Here is a 24,986-nt window from a genome sequence, read left to right as displayed (position 1 = left end):
GCCTTTTGTTGACTTCCAAGTGAATATAATCAGCAAAGAAGGAAGAAGGCCCCAGGTACCCAGCTGAATCCCCCTTGATCTTATTAAGTGACTTTCTCTGTGGAATTTATCCTTAAGGTTGGTGAGTGAACTATTTTTCTATGGTTTAATTTTAACTAAGTCTGAATATGTACCAAGGTCTTCAGTCTGAATTAATAGTTTTCTTTGTAAGATTTCAGACATTCTTCCATATACTCAGCTGGAATTGTCTTTCTTTTTAAATTCTAGTGACACAAGCTAATAGAATCACCATCTTTACTGTTTATACTTCATGTGTCTTTCGTCTGTTTGGTACCAGACTACATGATATAGTAGCCACTTAAAGAGTAGAGTCCATTTGTTGTGTGACACAGTAACAAAACTTGAGACTATAACTCACTTAATGCTGTCCCACTTTCCTCAGTATCTTAAGCTACTGCCCTGTAAATAATTGACCAGAGAGAAAATGAAATAAGGCACTTGGGACTACCAATAGGCCTGGAGTGATACCTGACTTTTGGGTCTTCTGAGCTGTGTGGCCTTCGGCAAGTCACATAACCTCTCTAAGACTCCTGTTTTTCTTTTCCAAAATAGTAATAATATCTACCCATAAATCATCTGCCTGTTGGCTAGAGAGTAGACCAAGCCTGGAATCTTCTGAGGGGCTTTAAACTAGCTGATCCTTGGGTTCCGCCCCTAGAGATTCTGATTTCATCTTGGGGGTAGAAGTTGAAACAAAGAAAGATGATAGTGACTTGGACTACTGGGTATCAATGGAGGTGATTAGATGTGGTCAGATTCAGGATATATCAGTAGTTTGAAGGTAGATCTAATAGATTTACTGATGGATAGGATGTGGAGTGTTAAAGAAGTGGAGAATGACTAAAGTTTTGGGCCCTGAGCCCAAAACAATGGCACCATTTACTAAGATAGGAAACACTGGGACAAAGGACTGAAAACCTCCTTGCATCTTAGAAAAGAGTGAGCAGATCCGTATGTGCCAAAATATGTAGGTTTGCGTACACTTTTTTTATTCTTTTGGAAAGAGTATTAGGAGTTTATCCTAAATTCCATCTACTTCTTCCATCTTCTTTTCTCTTAGTATTCTTTAGAAATTCAGTAAACATAACTATTAGTGTCTTAACCTGTTCCTCATTTCTATGGGTTTTAGACAGCTAAGAACTGTATGGATTAAAGTTTGGGATTGATCATTCTATTGCTGGGACTTTTCACTCCATAATCAGGGTTGATGATAACAGTCTTTATGTCATCATTGTGTTCTTTTGACTCTTGAGGTGCTCCACACTGCAGGGACATCTTTCAGAGGGGAAAATTAAAGCACTTGCTCTAAAGTAGATGTTAAGAAAATGTTACTTGAATTTGCATCTGGTGTGTGACTGGGAATAACATCAAGCTGTTCAGATTTTGGAAGCTGAGATTTTAACATGCTGGCGTGGTCTTGAAATCTCTGGAGTTTTCTTATTATCACGTCCAGGCCCATTGCACGTTGCTCAGCAGTGGCCACAGATACCCCAGCAGATCTAAGCGTCTGATTTCATGTTTGTGGTTAGTGGTGGTAGCATGTGGTGGCACAAGCACTGCATTACGAGGCTCTTTCTGCACTGGGTGGTTTTTATTTATGGTGTCAGAAGGTTCTTGAAGCAGCTGTGCAATCCGTCCTCTCAGCGTTCTTGTTCTACCTGTGAATTGGGTAGGGCTGATGGCAGTTGCACGCATGTGTAGGTGTCATTGCTTTAATGTCAGCCGGCGCTGTGCTGGGTCTTTGAAGTCTTTGCAGCCCACCCGCTGTCATTCACACATCCTGGTAGAATCTGCTGAGTGGAGGCTTCGGTCTCCTTTTTGAGCCACATCCTGACAAACTGAAGGTAGCTGTGCCTTCCTTGCTTTTGTGCCGGTGACTCCTGTTTCTCTGAGCCTGTCTTGCCTAACCCGTCTTGGTGGATTCTTTAATACTGCCCCACGGTGCTTATGACACACGAGCCATCCCAGAGCCATGCCTGCTCTCAGGGTCATGTTGGGGCATGGTGGAGTTCTCCAGTGCTCCTTTAGGGGTGTCCTATTTTTCTAGCCGGGTTCCTGGACTTGTTGGCTACTTCACATGCCAGATTGTGACACTGCTTGTCATCAGTAGGCAGAGGAAGGTGTCACCTCTTTCCTGATCCTGGGTAGTGTCTGGTTCTATAGAGTAAAAAGCTGTTCTTGCTGGCTCCTGAGTGATTCATGTTGCTGTGTGTGCTGCACTGGCTTCTCCAAAACCACAAGCTAGCAGGTAGGCTTTAGTTTCTTCACTGAGTGTTTTTGACACTTGAGACAACGGTTTTAAAAACGTGAATTTTTTTTTTTTCTCTCTCGCAAAATCACCATGGAGATAAGCAGGTGGCCCATCAAACTCCACTGACTCATTCTGAGAACAATACAGCAGCAAAATGATTTTACTTGGATGCTTCTGCTTCTTTTGAGAAAAGGAGGACTAGTCTTGGAACCAGTCATTTTTATGTTATAAAATGCATCAATAGCTCTAAAAATAAAAGTTGTAACAATTCAGGTAACTGCACAGTTATTATTTTTTTCCCAGTATGTTTCAAGAGGTGGCTTATTCAGAACTATAATTCAGTTGTATCTTCCTATGAATGCGTTGCTAGTAAACTTAGTGGAGTTACCTACCCTGCACGCATTTTTATCCACTAATTCAATCATTCTTTTTTTTCCATATACAAAGTGACTAAAGCTTGCTTGTGCCTTGGCACTGTATTAGTGGTTCTCTGATGACCTCATAACTGTCTTTAAAAAAAAGTCTTTTTAGGAAGATGGCATCATGGAACTCTAGACTTGGAGGGAACTGTGTACGCAGTCCCCGGTACAGCCCTCTCCAATTGGTTATCCAGCTCCTGATCGAACTCTGTGACGGGAATCCCGCCCCCTTGTAAAACAGCCCTTTCCATTCTCACATGGATCTAGTTCTTAGCAAGTTCTTTCTTGCTAAGAAAGCAGTAAAGGTGGGGGCTTCCCTGGTGGCGCAGTGGTTGAGAGTCCGCCTGCCAATGCAGGGGACACGGGTTCGTGTCCCCGTCCGAGAGGATGCCACATGCCGTGGAGCGGCTGGACCCGTGAGCCATGGCCGCTGAGCCTGCGCATCCGGAGCCGTGCTCCGCAACGGGAGAGGCCACAACAGTGAGAGGCCCGCGTACCGCAAAAAAAAAAAAGAAAGAAAGAAAGCAATAAAGGTGATAAAATCATTTGTCTTCTACACATCTTGCTGTGCCAAATGTCCCCATATTATATTTGCACAGTTGATTTATATAGGCCTTAGTATAGGATCTTCAATTTATTGAACCTCTCAAAACCTTCCTGAATTGATTCGTTTATGTCATCTGCACATTTATCAATCGTGCCATGTATGTCCTTATCTTATTCTGTCATTGGGACCCAGGCCGTCTGGCTCCAGATCGCTCAGGAAGTTATGCGCCTACTTTAACTCTCCAGGGGTCCCTTGGATCATAACAGAGCCTCATGAGACTCAGTCTTTGGGGTCTCTCACTCTGCCTGGTATTACCCTGGTTTGTTCTCTATCTACTCCATTCTCTTCATACCTTCACCATACACGTGGCTTCATTGGGGGGTGCCGCGACCTGCCTCCAGCCGAACTCTCCAGGCTCAGTCTGGTCCCTGCTCAGTGCCGAGTCTGCCTGCTTGCGTCTCTGGACCACAAGTCAACTTTCTCAGAAGGAAGTCCAGTTGGCCCTGCTGGTCAGGTGCACCTGTTGATCATGACTCCCAGGGCCAGGGGACTAGGCCAGGAGAGGGGAGGAGGGGCAGGAGCCAGGGGTGACCCAGACTAGACTGCTTCAGAAGGGCTTGTGGGAAGGGGGAACCAAAGGAAGGCTCCAGTATGCGTCCCCTTGTGGATGTTTGTCGACCAGTTGTGAATCCACATTGTTACCTAATCATGGGATCCAGTGTCTCAGGTTTTTAAGAACAGGGTGAGTCTAACCTTGTTGAAGTTCAGAATGCTAAGGATTTGGCCAGTAACATTTATTGTTCAGGTTTAGGTTAATGTAAAGGATCTTTTTTATAGGGGAAAAATTCCTTTTACTCCCTTGGGTATGAGAAACACCACTTTAAAAACAACGAACCCCTACTCAATGTTAACTGAATTCTCAACACAAAAGGGAAATGTTCCTTTTAACTTTTGAATTATTTTCAGAAATTAACCTTAAATCCTTTAGAAGCTGTAGATCTCATTATATAAATATGTGAACTCTGAAAGCATGTCTCTAGACCGCCCTTTTCATGAACAGTAGTTTATAATGTACAGGATCCATCTACTTTCCTTTTTAGAACATTGGGACCTTTCTCATTCACCATGGTTCTTCTGTGGTTAATGACAGTTCACTTAATTCTTCTGCAAGTTCTCATGGTTCTATAGATTTTTAAATGCTATACATGTGTGTATACACACATGCTACAAGATATGAATCTATTTAGAACATCTAGGTGCTACCTTGTCTTTTTTCTTTTTAAAATAATTCCCTACCTTCTCTTTTGCTTTAGTTCCTCCAGCTATTTGTTCCAACCTTCCTAGTTTTAGGATGATTATCCTTGATGGAGAATGAAGTGAAGCCGGAGAAGTAGGGGTTGAGGAGTTCTGCTTTTTATTGTCCGTTAACATTACACGATCTATTGCAGGCAGCAGACTTACCCCATCAATTCCTTGTATTCCAAATGGAAGGAAGAAAACACCTCTGTAATCTCTAACATTTTTTAAAACACCTTTCCTCCATTTTCAGATGTCTGTACATCTGTTATTATTGGCTATTAAACATGTAAGCCTATTTCCAACCTTTCCTTCCCATGATCTTTTTATCTGCTTTTCCTTGTTCAAGGACTTCTTGTGCTGCAACAATGGTCTCTTTGACCACACTTCCGTTTTCCCCCTAGACAGGACCTTTCACAATTAGTCACCATGTTACTTCAGACAGCCTTCCGGACTTCTTTCTGCCCCTTTTGGGTCTTGATGCTAACTTGAAATACATCCTCTTGAAATCTAGAACACATGTCTGGCTTAGCCTGGTATTTCCCTCTTTGACTGCCAAAAGCTCTTTGGTACAGTTATGTTTTCGACTAGCTTTATCACTTCTGCGTTGATTAGAATCCAGTCCATAGTTAGCAGTTCCTCATCTTGTTTCCTATACCTTCTCAAGAGATGAATTTGCTGCCAAGACAAGTAAATGATGCTTTTAGCTAATTGAGCCTTCTAGGAGATGCCTGATGGATGTCTGGTGGTCGAAACCCCTCGCTGCTAGTGCAGTCTGTTTCTATGCCAATGTTTTATCTATATTGGGAACATACCACTTACTTCTGCTGACTGACCAAAGAATCTATGGGTTATCCCCAAGGGGATATCATTAGATTCCTTTTATCTTTCATTGTTCTGCTTCCTTTTCCTGTTAAGCATGATTTGGCATTCATAAGTGTTTTCTTTATTATTTGCAGTAACTCAGCATGCCCGAGATGATTATTTTTCTAGGTTAGTATCCAAAGCTGGCAGCAGAAGAAATTGAGTGCTTACTGTGTGTGAGGCCCAACACTAGGCATGCATAGGTTTCCATGTAATACTGCTTAAGGCTAGCCTTTCCTCTGAATGTCAGGAATACTTTTTTCAGTTTCTACCACTTAGAATTTGTAGTGCTACTTTTGGAGCTTGTTGCAGTTCAGCATGAGTGCAGGAAGTGTTAAGCCATTATTTTTTTTCCTCTTTTAGACAAGGAATAATGGTGATATGTTTTTACACTTGTTTATTTTTAGATCGGTTCCCACAAAGACACAGAAAAATATCACTTACCATGTATGGTAATATTAGGTCCTAATAAGAAGATATATTAGTGGGTATCAGGATCGGGACAAGATTGTAAAGTTCTAGGAATTTTTGGATACCTTATATTAAAGTAGAAAATTTATTGCATTCAAGGGACTTCCCTGAAGTGTTATTTATGTTACTTCTCCATATTAGAGTAGTACCTGATAGATACACACATGTGCCCTTATGCCTGTCCTGTTCTCTGTGCATAAGTCAGTTGCTATATACCTAAGTATACAGATCAAAAGATTAATATTGGAGTGTTCAAAAGACCACTGTATATTCAAAACTTTTGTAGGTGACACCTCAAGAATGAATGGTCAGGGAGACTGCTTAGACATGTAATAGCATCTACACTGCCATGAAGTAGGGGAAAGTCGTGGCTGGAAAAACTGTGTTGAGGTGGAATAGGGCCAGTAGAGGAGAAATGGGGTCAGAGGGAGAGGCCAGGTCAAGCTTAGCTGTTGAATGAATAAATGCATCCAGTAGTGTTAAAGCTTTAGAACTGAGTTGGACTTCATCGATTTCCAAATATTATCCTGGCGCTGGTACTCACTGGCCCTTTGACCATCAGCAGTTCTCCACACAAGAAGCAAGTTTCCTCATCTTCATCATTTTGAGAAGAATTCCTGGGGGTGGGGTGGAGTGAACTCTTTTGTAAGATGAAGAACAATTTTTTTTGAAGCAGATAACCGTGTTTTACATCATCAGGGTAAGTGGATATTTTTTGTTATAACTTAAATGGGCTTGAGGGTAATGAGCTGGCATCACAGTTGCATAAACAAGAAGGTAAAGGAGAAGAAGCTGGGAATGTGGGAAGCTTTTTGGCTGTTGTACAAGTTCCTTAGGATGGAAACCCCTAGATATCCCAGAACATGCTGGACTCAGGGCTTGGATAAGGCAGCTGTTAACATCAGAGGAGATCTTAGCAAGTAGGGCCTGTTGGGGAGGGTTCCAGGCAGCCTCATGATATTTTTGGGGGGCAGGGTAATTGCATTCCAGGTGGTTCCAGGTCATCGTTCCATGCAGAGCAGAAAAGCCAGCTAGTGACTGGGGGACAGAGAACAGGATTCGGCTCCTTGAAGAAGAAGAAAGGCCCAGTCCGGGTCCAGTGTCAATGCCTACCTACGTTAGATGCGTGGTGGGACAGGACTTGGCTTTCAGCAGAGGACTGAAATGCCTCTGCTTAAATTCCACACTATGGAAGCTGAGCATAATCTTTATAAGTAGGTAGAGTAGTTCCCAGAATCAAATGAAAAGCTTTTACAGGAAGGTCAAGGAGCATGCACGGCAGCTGGACTAATGGACAGTTACTTTCGGATGCCACAGAATCTGTCTTATCTATGCTTATTAGCCTTTTCATATGTCTAGACTGGAAGTTGTCTGTGATTAGCTTAGCATGGCTCATGTGCGCACCTTTAAGTCAAAAAGGGGAATGGGGGCTTCCCTGGCGGTGCGGTGGTTGAGAGTCCGCCTGCTGATGCAGGGGACATGGGTTCGTGCCCCGGTCCGGGAAGATCCCACGTGCCGCGGAGCGGCTGGGCCCGTGAACCATGGCCGCTGAGCCTGCGCATCCGGGGCCTATGCTCCGCAATGGGAGAGGCCGCAGCAGTGAGGGGCCCGCATACTGCCAAAAAAAAAAAAAAGGGGGAATGGTATTTTTATGGACCAGTCCCTCAAGACTGCCTACGGTTGGGGGAGGGGAGTTCTCCAAGGAAAACCAAAGACTCTTTTCAGGAGAGGCAGACGCTGAAATGGAATGAACAACAGATGTTCACTGCGTAGAGCTTGAATCAATATTCGGTACAGGGAAGGTGTATTGATGCAATTGAAAATTTCATTTCCCCTCTGGCTATTGCAGTCATGGTCTAGAAATTTGAGATGCATTGCTGAATAGTTTCTATTTAATTTCCGTGCTTTTAAAGGTGTTTATTTCTTCAGTGCCATATTTGAAACTGTAGTATGTAAGTCTTAACCTTTAAAGGACCGAGTTCATTGTTTCCAGAGTGGTGGTTCCTTCCTTTTGTTCCCTCTCTGTCTGAACAGCTGCTGTCAGTCTCACAACTGAACGTTTGAAATGACCGTTCTGCTCCAACAATGCAGAACATGGGATTTCAAATCTCTTTTGTAGCTCTAGTAACTGCTTCTGTATTTCTAATTAAATAAACAATATATATGGTAACCACTAAAAGCAAAATAAATAAAATACAAATGTCTAAATTATTCAGCCAAAGATTGCTTTGCTCCAGAAACTTGAACCAAAAAAATATATATGTAAGTTGAGGACTTTTAATTTATTATTATTTTTTGCAGGGAACAAAATTAAAACCTATTAAACCTTGGAAAAGATCATGGGTAATGCTCATAATTTCCTACTAACTAGCACCTAACTTTAATCACACCTAAGTTCTGCAGTTGTACCCCTGAAGTCTCTGGCTAGTTTTCCAGTTAATATTCTTTCATTACACTGTTGTCTAAAGACTTCATTCTAGCTCAAGAAATGCGAGCAATTAATATGGTCTCTTTAGTGTCTAATATTAGAAGCCGTTGAGTAAAAGGATATATAGTTGGATTCTCCTGAATATGTTTAGGATATAATGTAGATATTATGATTCCAATTACAGCCTTACTTATAATCGTGATAAAGTCGAGTCTGCAAAAGCATAATGGTTCAAAACCATATTACCATGCAACAGAATGATTTCGTGTCTTGTTCTCTTCTCCCTCCTACCTACCCACCCCTGCTTCTGTTACATAACCCCATACAGATGACAATTTTAGGAAAACATGTACTTGCTAAATATTAATTTATAAAATTGTAGGGTAAAATTTATTTTACTCTCTAGATTTATTCACTGGTCACAACTTTAAATATTATGCAAAAAGTTTTTTACATGTTAGTACCTACCTCAGTGTGTCCCTAAGACTTGTTTTACCCATCTCAAGTGTTTTGAAGGAAAGATTAACTTTATATAATCTCTGGATAGAGGATACACTGACAGGAACCGTTTGAGTGATAGTATTGTGCTACATTGCTAACATAATCATTTAATCCTCCTATGAACCCTATTTTACGTGAGGAAGCTGAGGCTCAGACATAAAACAGTTTGCCCAGTGTTATGTAGAAGTGTCATAATCTGAATTTGAACACAGATCTGACTACAAAACATGTTCCTTCTCCCCACAGTCTACCTTTTTGATTTCAGCAATAAAAATAGGAGCTAGAATGTTTGTGTGTGCATGAAGAGCCAGGCAGTGTCCTGGGTACTTTTTACACATGCACTATCTCATTTAGTCTGTACACACAATCCTGTGAAAGAAGGTAAGCAGCTAGAGTTAAGTAATCTAAGATAACCATACCTCACAAATAAGGGACCTAAACTGTCTCTCTCTCACTCCATGGTCTGTACCACCAGTCACGATTCTGTAGTGCCTTCCTTGATCAGACCCTGTGTTTTCAATATTATTGATTACCATGTTATAATGAGAAAAAGCTGTGTGATATCTAAGGCTAGGGTTGTTTGGTTGTAAAGAGAATTCTGTGAAGTCATTAATCATTTGTTATATTTAAAGTCCTAGATTTCTTTCAAGTCTTGGGCTTTGGTTGGAGTAGCATCAGACAGTGGGTATATGTGGCATCATACAGGATGAAATGATGACAGACATGGAGAGGCTATGAGGGTCAGACCAGCTCCACCTCCAAAAAAATATCCTGTATCATCTACTTCATCTCTGCCACCACTCTCTCACCCAGGCCCCGTTCGTTGTCTTTTACCTGAATTGTCACAGTAGCCTCAAAATGATCTTCCTACCTAAAAGTTTTCCGTGGATTCCTACCACATGAAGGATATAAATTCGGGTTTCTTTTTGTCTCTCCCAATCTGGCCGTGCCCCTTCTTGTTTGATGGCGTCCCCTGTTCACTGTCACGGGTCTTCATGTTCCTGGAAATGCCAAGCTCATTCCTGCCACCTTGGCTTTGCTCCTGCTGTTCCCCGGTTGTGTTTACACTGTCCTTTATCTTTTCTCATTGAGGGCTCAGCTCAGCTTCTCAGTACCTCTCTTACCACTCAATAGAAAGCTGCAATAGCAGTAATGATAACAGCAACAACAGTGAGAACAGCTGACATTTACTGAGCTCTTACTGAATGCCAGCCATTGCTCTCTACATGGATTAACTACCAGGTCCTTCACAAGCCCCCTTTGAGGTAGGTATTATTATCGACTCCATTATATAGATGCTGAAACTGAGGCACAGAGAATTCTGCCAATCATTTTATCAATCACCTGTTTTACGTCATCATACTCACCATGATCTGTAATTATCTTGCTTTCTTCTGGAAAATAAGTTCCCGAGAGAAGGGAACCTTATCTTATTTTAAGCTGTTTCTGCAGCTTTAAAAAAAAAAAAAGCCTGGCACATAGTAGGCACTTAAATATGTTGAATGAATGAATGAACAAATGAATGAGCTAATGAACAACAGGTCTTACTGATTGGGTCGTGATAAATTATGACAAGAAATGGAAAATTTCTGAGATGATGCTTCTGCTATAATTGTAGGAGAGGGCACAAAGCCTTTCGCCTTAGCTATTGAGCATTTTTCTTCTCTACTGCATTATACTGTGTGCATTTGAGCACGTGACTGAATCTGGACAGAGGAAGAAAGGAAAACTAGGTGTCAACATACTCGGTAACCCAGTGGACACTGGTCAGTGGGTGGGTGCCAGGTGGTTGCTGGCAACAGATTATAGTCACTACTTATCTTTTCACATATGGAGATTCAGCCATGAGCACAAAGCACCGTTTGACTTTGTGCCTGTGTCTGGCTGCTGATTAGGTAAAGCAGCTGTTACTCTGAAACATCTGGCTCAAGTAAGGAAATTTCTTTTTTAATTTCCCTGTTCTTCTGAACAAATAAGGTATTGACTGTTTTCATCCAGGTGCCCAGTGGATACTAATTTCACAGGATTTTAAAGCTGAAAGAGAATTTCAGATTACGTATTCGCCTACCTTTCCCATTTTACAAGGGAAGGGAATAACTCCCAGGGATTATGTGCACAGGATCACATAAGTAATTAGTGGAAGAACCAGAGGTCGCCTCACAACCACTAAGTGGGTTTAATAATCAGATGCTGTTAGGGGAGGATGAACCAAGTGTTCACTTCAGGGCCATGATCGAGGTGCTGTCCCATCAGCATCTTATGCTTTCTTGATAGTGAAAATTATTGTTGGAAGTTGAAATGGACAGCAGGAGGATGGTGCTTCTATATCCTTATTTAGTAATACAAAGTAATATCTTGTAGCACATTCAGTAGCTAAAAGCGACGTGTGACTCTTTATTTCCCTATACTGAAATCACTGATGCTTCAGAAGTCTAGAAGTAGCATTTGGTCATTTTATAACCAAGAATGCAGAATTTGGTCTGGTAAAATCCCCAGGTTGGTGTGTGCTTAGGAAATACTAAGTAATTTCATCATTAATTAAAACAAACCACAATTCAGAAAACAACTGCTTTTCTGCTGGGGGAAATAATAATCAAGTGGGATATTACAAACACAAAATACAGAATTTTCAGTATACCTGGAATTCTGAATTACAGAATCATTGTCTATACTATTTGGCCTTTTCCTTATTTATTTCAATAAAAACTAGTCCAGAGTAGTTTATTTTGGGAGACTGGTTTGATTCTGGCTGGTCTTAAATGGGAAAAGAATTTGAAAAAGAATAGATACATGTATATGTATAACTGAATCATTTTGCTGTACAGCTGAAACTAACACAACATTCTTCATCAACTATGCTCCAATATAAAATAAAAAATTTTTTAAATGGTAAAAGGAAACAGGTAAAACTAAAAAAAAAAAAAAAAAGACCTTATAGGGACTTCCCTGGTGGTGCAGTGGTTGAGAGTCTGCCTGCCAATGCAGGGGACATAGGTTCAATTCCTGGTCCAGGAAGATCCCACATGCCGCGGAGCAACATGCGCCACAACTACCGGCCTGCGCTCTAGAGCCTATAAGCCACAACTACTGAAGTTCACATGCCACAACTACTGAAGCCCATGCTCCGCAACGAGAAGCCACCGCAATGAGAAGCCCGCGTACCGCAACAAAGAGTAGCCCCCCGCTCACCACAACTAGAGAAAGCCCGTGCACAGCAACAAAGACCCAACGCAGCCAAAAATAAATAAATAAATTTATTTTAAAAAAAGACATTATAGAACTTGGAGAGTATAACATCAAAAGAAGCTAAGGTATTTCAGAAGGCACTGTTGAGCCCTTGCTCATTTCTAATCCTTAAAGGAATGGCTGTGTGAAGGTGGCTGCAGAGGTTTCCTCTGTAGAACTGTTAGTGTCAGAAGAGTAATGATTCTTTAGTGGATGTCAAATACCTGACTGAGCACTGAGGACACTGGGGTGAATGCCTGAGTGATTCTCCTGGAGAATCCAAAACGTGGGGAAGGACTGTGTACCTGGTAGCATGATCATCATGAGCTTGTGTGTCTGTACTTGGCGGCAATGTTGATATGCCCCCAAGAACTTGGAAAGGGGGAAAATGAGTTTACCTTTTTACTTCTGTGTAAGGTCAACACATGATAGGACCAGAGCCACCTGCATGAGGGGCAAATTTGTTCCTAGGCCTGCAGGTTTTGATTGTAATCCCACTGGCAGATAAAATGTCAGTTTGAATTTCAAGATGGAAATGTTCTGGAAAAGGGTGAGTCCGGGAGGTCAACATTGGCAGCACTCTTCTCAGCTCTGTGGAGGGGAAGAGAAGTGTTGGTGGACAGATCTGGTATCATGGCCCCATTGCCAGGGTATTCCAACAGACTTTGGATTTTTTGGTCTGACAGTGCCTCAACCCCTGTTGTGGAATTGGGTGCATCAGGCTGTGCTGGCCCGATGCCGTTAGACTCATATCATCTAACGACCAGTGGGTTACCTCAGTGCTCACCAGACACCATCACTTGGTCTCTGGACTTTCTACATAGGCCACCAGGGGAGAATTCAATTAATTATGGGACCTCAGTTACTCTAGTTCCTGTGGCAATTATTTCTCTAGTAATAAACTTACTAACTGTCATTTTGGATTTATGCATCAGTCTTACAGGCTTGGATAACCTGTGTCTACTTCTAAGAGAAGGATCTGTTCTTGATATATTGTTAAATATATTTTTGCTCATTTGTTAATTCATTAGACACTGAGTGCTTACTGTGAGCCAGAGGTGTACTATTCAGATAACTCTCAGGGTAACAGGGGAAGCAGATGAATTAACAATTACAAGGTAGGGAATGACCACTCTGGACATTACTTTGGAGGCAGCGTGCCAGCCTCCCATTTCTGTAAGCTTCCACATACCAATTTATCATTATTTACTTCTATTAACTATTTAGGTATAATAGATTGTTATGTACCTAACAAATATTAGTCATTTTGTTAAGTACTTTGCATAAATTCTTCCATTTAATAGCAACTATTCCATATAAAATTTCTATAAAATTTTGTAGACTGGGAAACTGAAGCCTAATGAGAGTAAGTAACTACTTAAAGTCACGTTTTATTCTTGGCTTTGCTGTTTGCCAGATGCTGTCCGTTTGACTATACTTGATAAGGGGTTTGAACGTGTTCCAAGATGGGCATCAGAGTTCACTCTGGACCATCTCAGTACTAACCCAGGGAGGATGGGTGCCTGAGGGGATCCCAGAAGCAGTCACCCAGACCCCTTGAAGTCCATTTCCATTAAATGTGGGAGTATCCTGTGCCTTCTTTGTGCAACTCTTGTGCTAAGAAAAGCTGCGAGAGATGGTTCCAGAGCCTGATTAAGGTCTGTTTCTTTCTGTTGGCACTCTTCACCTTTTGCATGACTTCAGGACAAAGAAGGCTCACCTGACCTTCAGGGAATACTCCATGAGAACTGTTAATGGATACATGGCCTCACTCTCCTCCACTGCGTTCCGTGAGGGGATGACACATGAGCTGGCTTGGTTCTCAGTAGACCTTAGAAGGCAGGACAAGTGGATTAAAAGCTACTAGTGAATTTTAATGACTTACGTAACCAAGGCCTCTAAATTACTAAACAAATCCCGAGGGACACAGCCTCCCTCCTTAAAACAAAAGGCAGACCACGTATGGGAAGGAATAACAAGGGTACCATCTAAGTTTTACCCGCTTTGGGGCAGAGTCGGTCGGGGGGATCCTTCCTTCGGTTACCTTCGCCACCACTGTACATCAATCTCTCACTGAAGGCATTGCCCAGGTGTGAACACAGAGGTCTTCATCTGGTCATCATAACTGTCGAAGGGGGCAGTTTGCAGAGAACATTTTTTTTTGGGGGGGGGATTTTATTTATTTATTTTTGAATTTTATTTTATTTTTTTATACAGCAGGTTCTTATTAGTTATCCATTTTATACATATTGGTGTATATATGTCAATCCCAATCTCCCAGTTCATCACACCACCACCCCTCCCCCTGCCACTTTCCCCCCTTGGTGTCCATACATTTGTTCTCTACATCTGTGTCTCAATTTCTGCACTGCAAACCAGTTCAGCCGTACCATTTTTCTAGGTTCCACATATATGCGTTAATATACAATATTTGTTTTTCTCTTTCTGACTTACTTCACTCTGTATGACAGTCTCTAGATACATCCACGTCTCTACAAATGACCCAATTTCGTTCCTTTTTATGGCTGAGTAATATTCCATTGTATATATGTACCACATCTTCTTATTCCATTCGTCTGTCGATGGGCATTTGGGTTGCTTCCATGACCTGGCTATTGTAAATAGTGCTGCAATGAACATTGGGGTGCATGTGTCTTTTTGAATTCTGGTTTTCTCTGGGTATATGCCCGGTAGTGGGATTGCTGGGTCATATGGTAATTCTATTGTTAGTTTTTTAAGGAACCTCCATACTGATCTTCATAGTGGCTGTATCAATTTACATTCCCACCAACAGTGCAAGAGGGTTCCCTTTTCTCCACACCCTCTCCAGCATTTGTTATTTGTAGATTTTCTGATGATGTCCATTCTAACTGGTGTGAGGTGATAGTTTTGATTTGCATTTCTCTAATAATTAGTGATGTTGAGCAGATTTCATGTGCTTCTTGGCCATCTGTATGTCTTCTTTGGAGAAATGTCTATTTAGGTCTTCTGCCCATTTTTGAATTGGGTTGTTTGTTGTTTTAATATTGAGCTGCATGAGCGGTTTATATATTTTGGAGATTAATCCTTTGTCCGTTGATTCGTTTGCAAATATTTTCTCCAATCCTGAGGGTTGTCTGTTCCTCTTGTTGTAGTTTTCTTTGCTTTCTAAAAGCTTTTAAGTTTCATTAGGTCCCATTTGCTTATTTTTGTTTTCATTTCCATTACTCTAGGAGGTGGGTCAAAAAATATCTTGCTGTGATTTATGTCAAACAGTGTTCTTCCTATGTTTTCCTCTAAGAGCTTTATAGTGTCCAGTCTTATATTTAGGTCTCTAATCCATTTTGAGTTTATTTTTGTGTATGGTGTTAAGGAATGTTCTAATTTCATTCTTCTACATGTAGCTGTCCAGTTCTCCCAGCACCACTTACTGAATAGACTGTCTTTTCTCCATTGTATGTCCTTGCCTCCTTTGTCATAGATTAGTTGACCCTAGGTGCGTGAGTTTATTTCTGGGTTTTCTATCCTGTTCCATTGATCTATATCTCTGTTTTTGTGCCAGTACCATATTGTCTCGATTACTGTAGCTCTGTAGTATAGTCTGAAGTCAGGGAGTCTGATTGCTCCAGCTCTGTTTTTTTCCCTCAAGACTGCTTTGGATCTTTGGGGTCTTTTGTACCTCCATACAAATGTCAAGATTTTTTGTTGTAGATCTGTAAAAAATACCATTGGTAATTTGTTAGGGATTGCATTGAATCTGTAGATTGCCTTGGGTAGTATAGTCATTTTCACAATCTTGAATCTTCCAGTCCAAGAACATGGTACATCTCTCCATCTATTTGTATCATCTTTAATTTCTTTCATCAGTGTCGTATAGTTTTTGGCATACAGGTCTTTTGTCTCGCTAGGTAGGTTTATTCCTAGGTATTTTATTCTTTTTGTTGCAATGGTAAATGGGAGTGTTTCCTTAATTTCACTTTCAGATTTTTCATCATTAGTATATAGGAATGAAAGAGATTTCTCTGCGTTAATTTTGTATACTGCAACTTTACCAAATTCATTGATTAGCTCTAGTAGTTTTCTGGTGGCATCTTTAGGATTCTGTAGGTGTAGTATCACATCATCTGCTAACAGTGACAGTTTTACTTCTTCTTTTCCAATTTGTATTCCTTTTATTTCGTTTTGTTCTCTGATTGCCATGACTGGGATTCCAAAACTGTGTTGAATAATAGTGGTGAGAATGGACATCCTTGTCTTGTTTCTAATCTTAGAGGAAATGCTTTCAGTTTTTCACCATTGAGAATGATGTTTGCTGTGGGTTTGTCATATATGGCCTTTATTATTTTGAGGTAGGTTCCCTCTATGCCCACTTTCTGGAGAGTTTTTATCATAAATGGGTGTTGAATTTTGTCAAAAGCTTTTTCTGCATCTATTGAGATGATCATATGGTTTTTCTTCTTCAGTTTTTTAATATGGTGAATCACATTGATTGATTTGCATATATTGAAGAATCCTTGCATTCCTGGGATAAATCCCACTCGATCATGGTGTATGATCCTTTTAATGTGTTGTTGGATTCTGTTTAGTAGTATTTTGTTGAGGATTTTTGCATCTATATTCATGAGTGATATTGGTCTGTAATTTTCTTTTTTTTGTCGTATCTTTGTCTGGTTTTGGTATCAGGGTGATGGTGGCCTCATAGAATGAGTTTGGGAGTGTTCCTTCCTCTGCAATTTTTGGAAGAATTTGAGAAGGATGGGTTTTTGCTCTTCTCTAAATGTTTGATAGAATTCACCTGTGAAGCCATCTGGTGCTGGACTTTTGTTTGTTGGAAGATTTTTAATCCCAATTTCAATGTCATTACTTGTGATTGGTCTGTTCATATTTTCTGTTTCTTCCTGGTTCAGTCTTGGAAGGTTATACCTTTCTAAGAATTCGTCCATTTTTTCCTGGTTGTCCATTTTATTGCCATAGAGTTGCTTGTAGTAGTTTCTTAGGATGCTTTGTATTGCTGCGGTGTCTGTTGTAACTTCCCCTTTTTCATTTCTAATTTTAATGATTTGAGTCCTCTCTTTTTCCTGATGAGTCTCATTAATGGTTTATCAATTTTGTTTATCTTCTCAAAGAACCATCTTTTAGTTTTATTGATCTTTGCTATTGTTTTCTTTGTTTCTGTTTCACTTATTTCTGCTCTGATCCTTATGATTTCTTTTCTTCTACTAACTTTGGGTTTTGTTTGCTCTTCTTTCTCTAGTTCTTTTAGGTGTAAGATTAGGTTGTTTATTTGAGATGTTGTTTCTTGAGGTAGGATTGTATTGCTATGAACTTCCCCCTTAGAACTGCTTTTGCTGCATCCCTTAGGTTTTGCATCATCATGTTTTCATTATCATTTGTCTCTAGGTATTTTTTGATTTCCTCTTTGATTTCTTCAGTGATCTCTTGGTTATTTAGTAATGTATTCTTTAGCCTCCATGTGTTTGTGTTTTTACATTTTTTTCCCTGTAACTGTTTTCTAATCTCATAGCGTTGTGGTCAGAAAAGATGCTTGATATGATTTAAATTTGCTGAGGCTTGATTTGTGACCCAAGGTGTGATCAATCCTGGAGAATGTTCCATGCACACTTGAGAAGAAAGTGTAATCTGCTGTTTTTGGATGGAATGTCCTATAAATATCAATTAAATCTATCTGGTCTATTGTTTCGTTTAAAGCTTCTGTTTCCTTATGTATTTTCGTTTTGGATGATCTGTCCATTGGTGTAAGTGAGGTGTTAAAGTCCCCCACTATTATTGTGTTCCTGTCAGTTTCCTCTTTTATAGCTGTTAGCAGTTGCCTTTTGTATTGAGGTGCTCCTATGTTGGGTGCACATATATTTATAATTGTTATATCTTCTTCTTGGATTGATCCCTTGATCATTATGTAGTGTCCTTCCTTGTCTCTTGTAACATTCTTTATTTTAAAGTCTATTTTATCTGATATGAGTATTGCTACTCCAGCTTTCTTTTGATTTCCATTTGCATGGAATATCTTTTTCCATACCCTCACTTTCAGTCTGTATGTGTCCCTAGGTCTGAAGTGGGTCTCTTGTAGACAGCATATATATGGGTCTTGTTTTTATCCATTCAGCGAGCCTGTGTCTTTTGGTTGGAGCATTTAGTCCATTCACGTCTAAGGTAATTATCGATATGTATGTTCCTATTACTATTTTCTTGATTGTTTTAGGTTTGTTTTTGTAGGTCCTTTACTTCTCTTGTGTGTCCCACTTAGAGAAGTTCCTTTAGCATTTGTTGTAGAGCTGGTTTGGTGGTGCTGAATTCTCTTAGCTTTTGCTTGTCTGTAAACCTTTTCATTTCTCCTTCGAATCTGAATGAGATCCTTGCCGGGTAGAGTAATCTCGGTTGTAGGTTCTTCCCTTTCATCACTTTAAATATGTCATGCCACTCCTTTCTGGCTTGTAGAATTTCTGCTGAGAAATCAGCTGTTAACCTTATGGGAGTTCCTTTGTATGTTATTTGTCTTTTTTCCCTTGTTGCTTTCAATAATTTTTCTTTGTCTTTATTTTTTGCCAATTTGATTACTATGTGTCTCAGCATGTTTCTCCTCGGGTTTATCCTATATGGGACTCTCTGCGCTTCCTGGACTTGGGTAGCTATTTCCTTTTCCATGTTAGGGAAGTTTTCGACTATAATCTCTTGAAATATTTTCTCTGGTCCTTTCTCTCTCTCTTCTCCTTCTGGGACCCCTATAATGCGAATGTTGTTGCGTTTAATGTTGTCCCAGAGGTCTCTTAGTCTGTCTTCATTTCTTTTCATTCTTTTTCTTTATTCTGTTCCACAACAGTGAACTCCACCATTCTGTTTTCCAGGTCACTTATGCCTCAGTTATTCTGCTATTGATTCCTTGTAGTGTATTTTTCATTTCAGCTATTGTATTGTTCATCTCTGTTTGTTTGTTCTTTAATTTTTCTAGGTCTTTATAAACTTTTCTTGCATCTTCTCCATCTTTGCCTCCATGCTTTTTCTGAGGTCCTGGATAATCCTTACTATTGTTATTCTGATTTCCTTTTCTGGAAGGTTGCCTATCTCCACTTCATTTAGTTGTTTTTCTGGGGTTTTATCTTGTTCCTTCATCTGGTACATAGCCCTCTGTCTTTTCATCTTGTCTATCTTTCTGTGAATGTGGTTTTTGCTCCACAGGCTGCAGGATTGTAGTTCTCCTTGCTTCTGCTGTCTGCCCTCTGGTGGATGAGGCTATCTAAGAGGCTCGTGCAAGTTTCCTGATGGGAGGGACTGGTGGTGGGTAGAGCTGGCTGTTGCTCTGGTCGGCAGAGTTCAGTAGAACTTTAATCTGCTTGTCTGCTGATGGGTGGGGCTGGGTTCCCTCCCTGTTGGTTATTTGGCCTGAGGTGACCCAACACTGTAGCCTACCTGGGCCCTTTGGTGGGGCTCATGGCGGACTCTGGGAGGGCTCACGCCAAGGAGTACTTCCCAGAACTTCTGCCAGTGTTCTTGTCCCAAGGTGAGACACAGCCACCCCCCACCTCTGCAGGAGACCCTCCAACACTAGCAGGTAGGTCTGGATCAGTCTCCTGTGGGGTCACTGCTCCTTACCCTGGGTCCCCGTGCACACACTACTTTGTATGTGCCCTCCCAGAGTGGAGTCTCTGTTTCCCCCAGTCCTGTCGAAGTCTTGTAATCAAATCCCGCTAGCCTTCAAAGTCTGATTCTCTAGGAATTCCTCTTCCCATTGCCGGAACCCCAGGTTGGGAAGCCTGACGTGGGGCTCAGAACCTTCACTCCAGTGGGTGGACTTGTGTGGTATTAAGTGTTCTCCAGTTTGTGAGTCACCCACCCAGCAGTTATGCGATTTGATTTTATTGTGATTGCGCCCCTCCTCCCATCTCACTGTGGCTTCTCCTTTGTCTTTGCATGTGGGGTATCTTTTTTGGTGAGTTCCAGCATCTTCTTGTCAATCATTGTTCAGCAGTTAGTTGTGATTCTGGTGCTCTTGCAAGGGGGAGCGAGAGCACGTCCTTCTACTCCGCCACCTTGAACCAATCTCCTGCAGAGAACATTTTTAAAAGAAAAAAAACATAAAAACAGAGTTGTCTGGTGCATATTGATCGGTTATAGGGGATGTGTTCACCTGTAACCCAGAAGTATGAGACCAAAATTTAAGGAAAGAGGCGATTCCAATCCCCTTTTCCTAGGAGGGTCCTTTGCCCCAAGAAATTTTTGAATACAGATTCATACGTGATGGGGAGAGGTGATGTCCAAGTTTACCTGGCAGCATTTGAAACCCCAGTATAAATGGATGTGTCAGGTAAGGAGTGATACCTAACACCTCAACTGAGAACGTTACGTAAAGTAAGTACAACTTGAGGATATCAGTTCAAAGCCGAGTGGAGAGCTGGTTTTCTTGAGGCACTTTGTCCAGTTAAGGTACTGTAAACAGTACACTACGGTCTTTGTGCTGTCATCAAGGAAAATCTAATAAAAGATTTCTAAGAATTTTAATATTGCTGTGCCTCTGATAATCCATGACTTAGTCTGTTCAGGCTGCTTTAATAAAATACTATAGACTGGCCGGTTTATGAATAACAAATTTACTTCTCACAGTTCTGGAGCCTGGGAAGTCCAAGATCAAGGCCCTGGCAGATTAGGTGTCTGGTGAGGGCCTGCCTTTTGGTTCATAGAGGACCGTCTTCTTGCTGTGTCCTCACATGGTGGGGGCGGGGGGAGGGATCTCTCTGGGACCTCTTTTAAAAGGGGCACTAATCCCTCTTACGAGGATTCCACCATCATGACCTAATCACCTCGAAAAAATTTCTCCTCCTAATACCATCACATCCAGGGTTAGGATTTCAACACATGGATTTTGGAGGAGACATAAACATTCAGTCTTTAGCAATCCCTATATGGAATTTTGATTGTATACAGTAGGGAGGAAAGTTTGTGTTGCGTCTAAAACATGGTGTAGTGACAGATAATTATTAACCATGTGACCATGGGCAAAGCTGCTGATGTGTCTAAGACTGCAAAATGAGTGTGACAGTACCTAGTTTGGATCCCTGTGACCTCCAACGTGATGAGTATAAAGTGTGGCTCTCACCCTGTGCCTCTCTCCTTGGCAAGCTTTCGTTGGCTCACTACCAACGAGAGGATGTGATCCAGACTTCTTCACAAGCGTGAGAGGTCCTTTTAAACCTGGCCTGTGTGCTTTTTCAGCACTGTATCTCACCTGTCTTTACCTTGCCTTTTGTGTATTCTTCAACAGTGTTGTCCTGTGTGCACTGCCCTGCACACAGTTACACTGTTTCTCACCTGCCGGGTCCCTATGCTCATGTTCTGCCCCTTTGTAGGAAGCTCCTATGATTTTCTGGTTTCATAGGGTAACGGAACCCCACAGGCAAGCTTTTATTGTACAGTTTGTTACCAGCACATGGCTGTCATCAGTTTCTTTATCAGTGGGTGGAGAATCATTTGCTTGCTCTCAAAGAAATGGGCACGTAACAAGTCCTTTGTCATTTAGTTTTTATTTATTTGGCAAACATTTATTGAGTACCTGCTGTTTGTTAGTACTGGTATTGGAAGATAAGTAGCACCCCAGCTATGGCCCCAGGGAATTCCATTCTGGTAGGGGACAGACTCAAGGGACAGGGGAGGTACAGAGGCCTGTGGGAACATAATGAAGATGCACTGACTTTAGCACCAGAGAATACTTCAGAAGAGACCGCTGTCGGCAGGTCTTTTGGGAGGAGTTGGCACTGACTAGGCAGAAAAGAGAAGAAAAGTGGGTATTTGAGATAAAGTACTGTTGGTGACTCGAGGAAAGGGGTAAGGGACTGATTTAATTCAGTCTCATTTAATTCTCACTGGAAAGTAAAATAAGCAGTTTAAAATTTTTTCTGTTCTTCTAGAAGCTGCATGTATTTTTTAAAGTGTTGTCAACATTGCAGCAAGGTGTTACCCAGCAGAAATTGCCCGTATCTGTTTACGTTGTTTCAGTGATGGTGAGGTGACTTGATCTTAAGAAACTTAAGATCATTCGTAAACATAAATTCTAATTACTGGAAAGATTAAGATGATCATAGTGAGTTAGATCATTGTGGTGGTTGCCTATTTAAACCTTAATGTTGATCTTTTTCTCTGTGTTTATTCACAAAGAAAGAGCAAAACCAGAAAAGCATTAAATGTGTATGCTTAAAATTTCAGAATGTATTGTAATTACCTCTGTCTTGTTAGTCTTATCTAAAAGTGTAAACCATTTTACAATTTTGTGTTACTTTTGGACATATCTTTGTGTAATGAAAGGAAATAAGTTGAACATTTCTGGGGAAAAGATGGGTACAAATTAAAAATTGATGTTACTCTTTTTGAAATGGGTCAGCTTTCACATGACTGTTAAGTGCTGCCTTTCAAATTTAGTAGAAACGTTAAATGTGGGGATTTTTCCTTTTATTAGAATAGAAGCAACACCAATAACAGGGAAGTAGATAGCTTTTAACAGATTTTAGGCTCTAGGATAGTTATGAAATGTGTTTTTGGTCTGGATAATAAAATGAAACATTTCTTATCAAATAAGACTCTCTCTCTTTAAGGTTATGAGAAGACTGATGATGTTTCGGAGAAGACTTCACTGGCTGACCAGGAGGAAGTAAGGACTATATTCATCAACCAGCCCCAGCTGACAAAATTCTGCAATAACCATGTCAGGTAAGAAACCAAAGAATGCTTGGGACTAGCTATTACAGCAGAACTTGGGAGGACATCTCCCCTGCTGGACCAAAATGAAAATGCTTGCAAGGAGTTTTCAGTGAAATCAGTTTAATATTTAAGAGCTTACTGGAGGCAGTGTGTATCAGCCGTTTCTCCATCTTCTAGCCAAGAAGGAGATGTTAATAAGAATCTAGAGGGCTTCCCTGGTGGCGCACTGGTTGAGGGTCTGCCTGCCGATGCAGGGGACATGGGTTTGTGCCCCGGTCCGGGAAGATCCCACATACCACGGAGCGGCTGGGCCCGTGAGCCATGGCCGCTGAGCCTGCGCGTCCAGAGCCTGTGCTCCGCAACGGGAGAGGCCACAACAGTGAGAGGCCCGCGAACCGCAAAAAAACAAACAAAAGAATCTAGAAGCAGGAAGGAGAAGGGCTAAGCAGCCATATGTATGCTACCAGTTCTAGTTTCAGTATCTGAATAATGAAAACTGTTCATGGGTATGTGCCTTTGTCTTAAACCTGTTAATAGATGCATGAACCGTTGTTTTTGATTAACAAGTTTTCACCTTTTAAAAGAAGTCTTTGCAGTTCTTCACTTAGAACTCCTTTTTGTTAAATAGTCTTTAAATATTGGCTTTCGATACTTGCAAAATTTCATATGGTGTCGAGGAATGGAAGGTGTGAGAATTACTTCACTGTTCTATTTTCATTCCAACAATAATGTAAAACTATTGCTGTTATAAGCACTATTCACTAAGTGGCCTCCGGAACCAAGTGAACACCAGCCCCCTTCCCGCCACACGTCAGCCCAGTAGTTTTCTGGTGACAAAACTCCTAGATTTGTGAAATGACCGTTTAAAATTAATATTTACACCTTCAAATTATACAGTAACTTTTCTGAGCTTAAGGAGTGTGGCATGTGTCCCTTTAATCTCCTTTCTATTTAATTAACAAGAGGAAGGTTGGATATTTCTGAGACCTAAATGGTGATATCTTCCTGATTGTGGACATATCTGATGTTTGGTGTGGAGTCCTAGCCAAGTTTCTAGAGGAGCCATGAAGAAAATTCAGACAGAACCCCCCAAAACTCCCCATTTCTCTGACGTTATCCAGGGAAGTCCCTCTATTTGATGTTTCTGGTCTTGCTCAAATTGCTGATTTTTCTTTTTGCAAGATTTTATTTTCTATTAACATATTATACACTATCTTAACTAAAGGTGCTCTTCTTTGTAAGCCGTTGCTAGTAATGATAACAGGATGATCGGCCAAAGATAACAAAAGATATTGTGCAGAAAATTAAACTCTTACTATTTAGACAGTTCCTTTCACTCCTTTTCTTTGAGGTTAATGACCATTTGCAGTATTCACCCAATTTAAAACAGAGGACATTTGTTCATTTAATTTTTTATATGGTGATAATAGAATTTTGTAAACATGGGTGCTAATTGTGGAGTAATTGACTTTTATGCTGCTTTTCATTTTTGTTTTCTAGCACTGCAAAATATAACGTAATCACATTCCTTCCAAGATTTCTCTACTCTCAGTTCAGAAGAGCCGCTAATTCATTTTTTCTCTTTATTGCACTGCTTCAGGTAAAGTCATGTTGTAAAACCTTAGCTCAAAATCATGTGTTCAGATATTAATAAATGTTTTTCTTAAGCCCATGACCAATCTTCTGAAGCTTATCTAAGCACAGAGATAAGCTGGTTTGGTGGGCATTTCCAGCTCCTGCTGCAAGCCGAGTTAGAATACTGCTGCTACCTTATCAAGCCTTTTGATTCATTTTTTTTTGATTCATTTTTATCAACTTCTTTTAAACATTCTGTAAATTTAATGTGGCGGGGACTATTCATTTTGGGTGGTAAAGGGGGATGGGACTTTTTCTTAAACTAGTAAGTGATTTTAGTAACAGTAACCTTGTCAATTCTGAACCTTAGAATGTAAGTTACCATTTAAAAATTCTTTCATTTTGTATTTGGGTTATATGTAATTAGGAAAAAAGTTTCATTTTATTAAAAAGTAGTCTATGTTCATGCAAAAAGAATAAGAAAACACAACAAAGAAAAAATTTTATAACTCTTACTATTCCACCACCACCAAGAGGAAATTACTGTCTTAAAATTTGGGTGTTTATCCTTCTGGTCTTTTTTTTTTTTTCATCCCAAGCATTGTTAATTGACTTACTTTACAAAAAGGGGATCTTAGAGTATATATGTCTTATCATCTGCTTTAT

The 24,986-nt window shown here is 40.6% G+C and overlaps 1 protein-coding gene across 4 annotated transcripts in view; it reads left to right on the top strand.

Annotated features, from left to right (window-relative positions):
• Positions 1-24,986, top strand: part of ATP8A1 (ATPase phospholipid transporting 8A1) — a 237,352-nt gene that overhangs the window by 14,025 nt on the left and 198,341 nt on the right. For all 4 annotated transcript variants that reach the window (XM_070045570.1, XM_060299279.1, XM_030881147.2 and 1 more), the window contains exons 2-3: positions 22,640-22,754; positions 24,246-24,345. In XM_070045570.1, the coding sequence (XP_069901671.1) occupies positions 22,640-22,754; positions 24,246-24,345 (215 nt within the window). The remainder of the gene's footprint in view (positions 1-22,639; positions 22,755-24,245; positions 24,346-24,986) is intronic.

This window comes from Globicephala melas, chromosome 5 (assembly GCF_963455315.2).
Source record: "Globicephala melas chromosome 5, mGloMel1.2, whole genome shotgun sequence".
In the NCBI taxonomy this organism is placed as follows: Eukaryota; Metazoa; Chordata; class Mammalia; order Artiodactyla; family Delphinidae; genus Globicephala; species Globicephala melas.
This window is presented reverse-complemented; position numbering and strand designations above follow the sequence as displayed.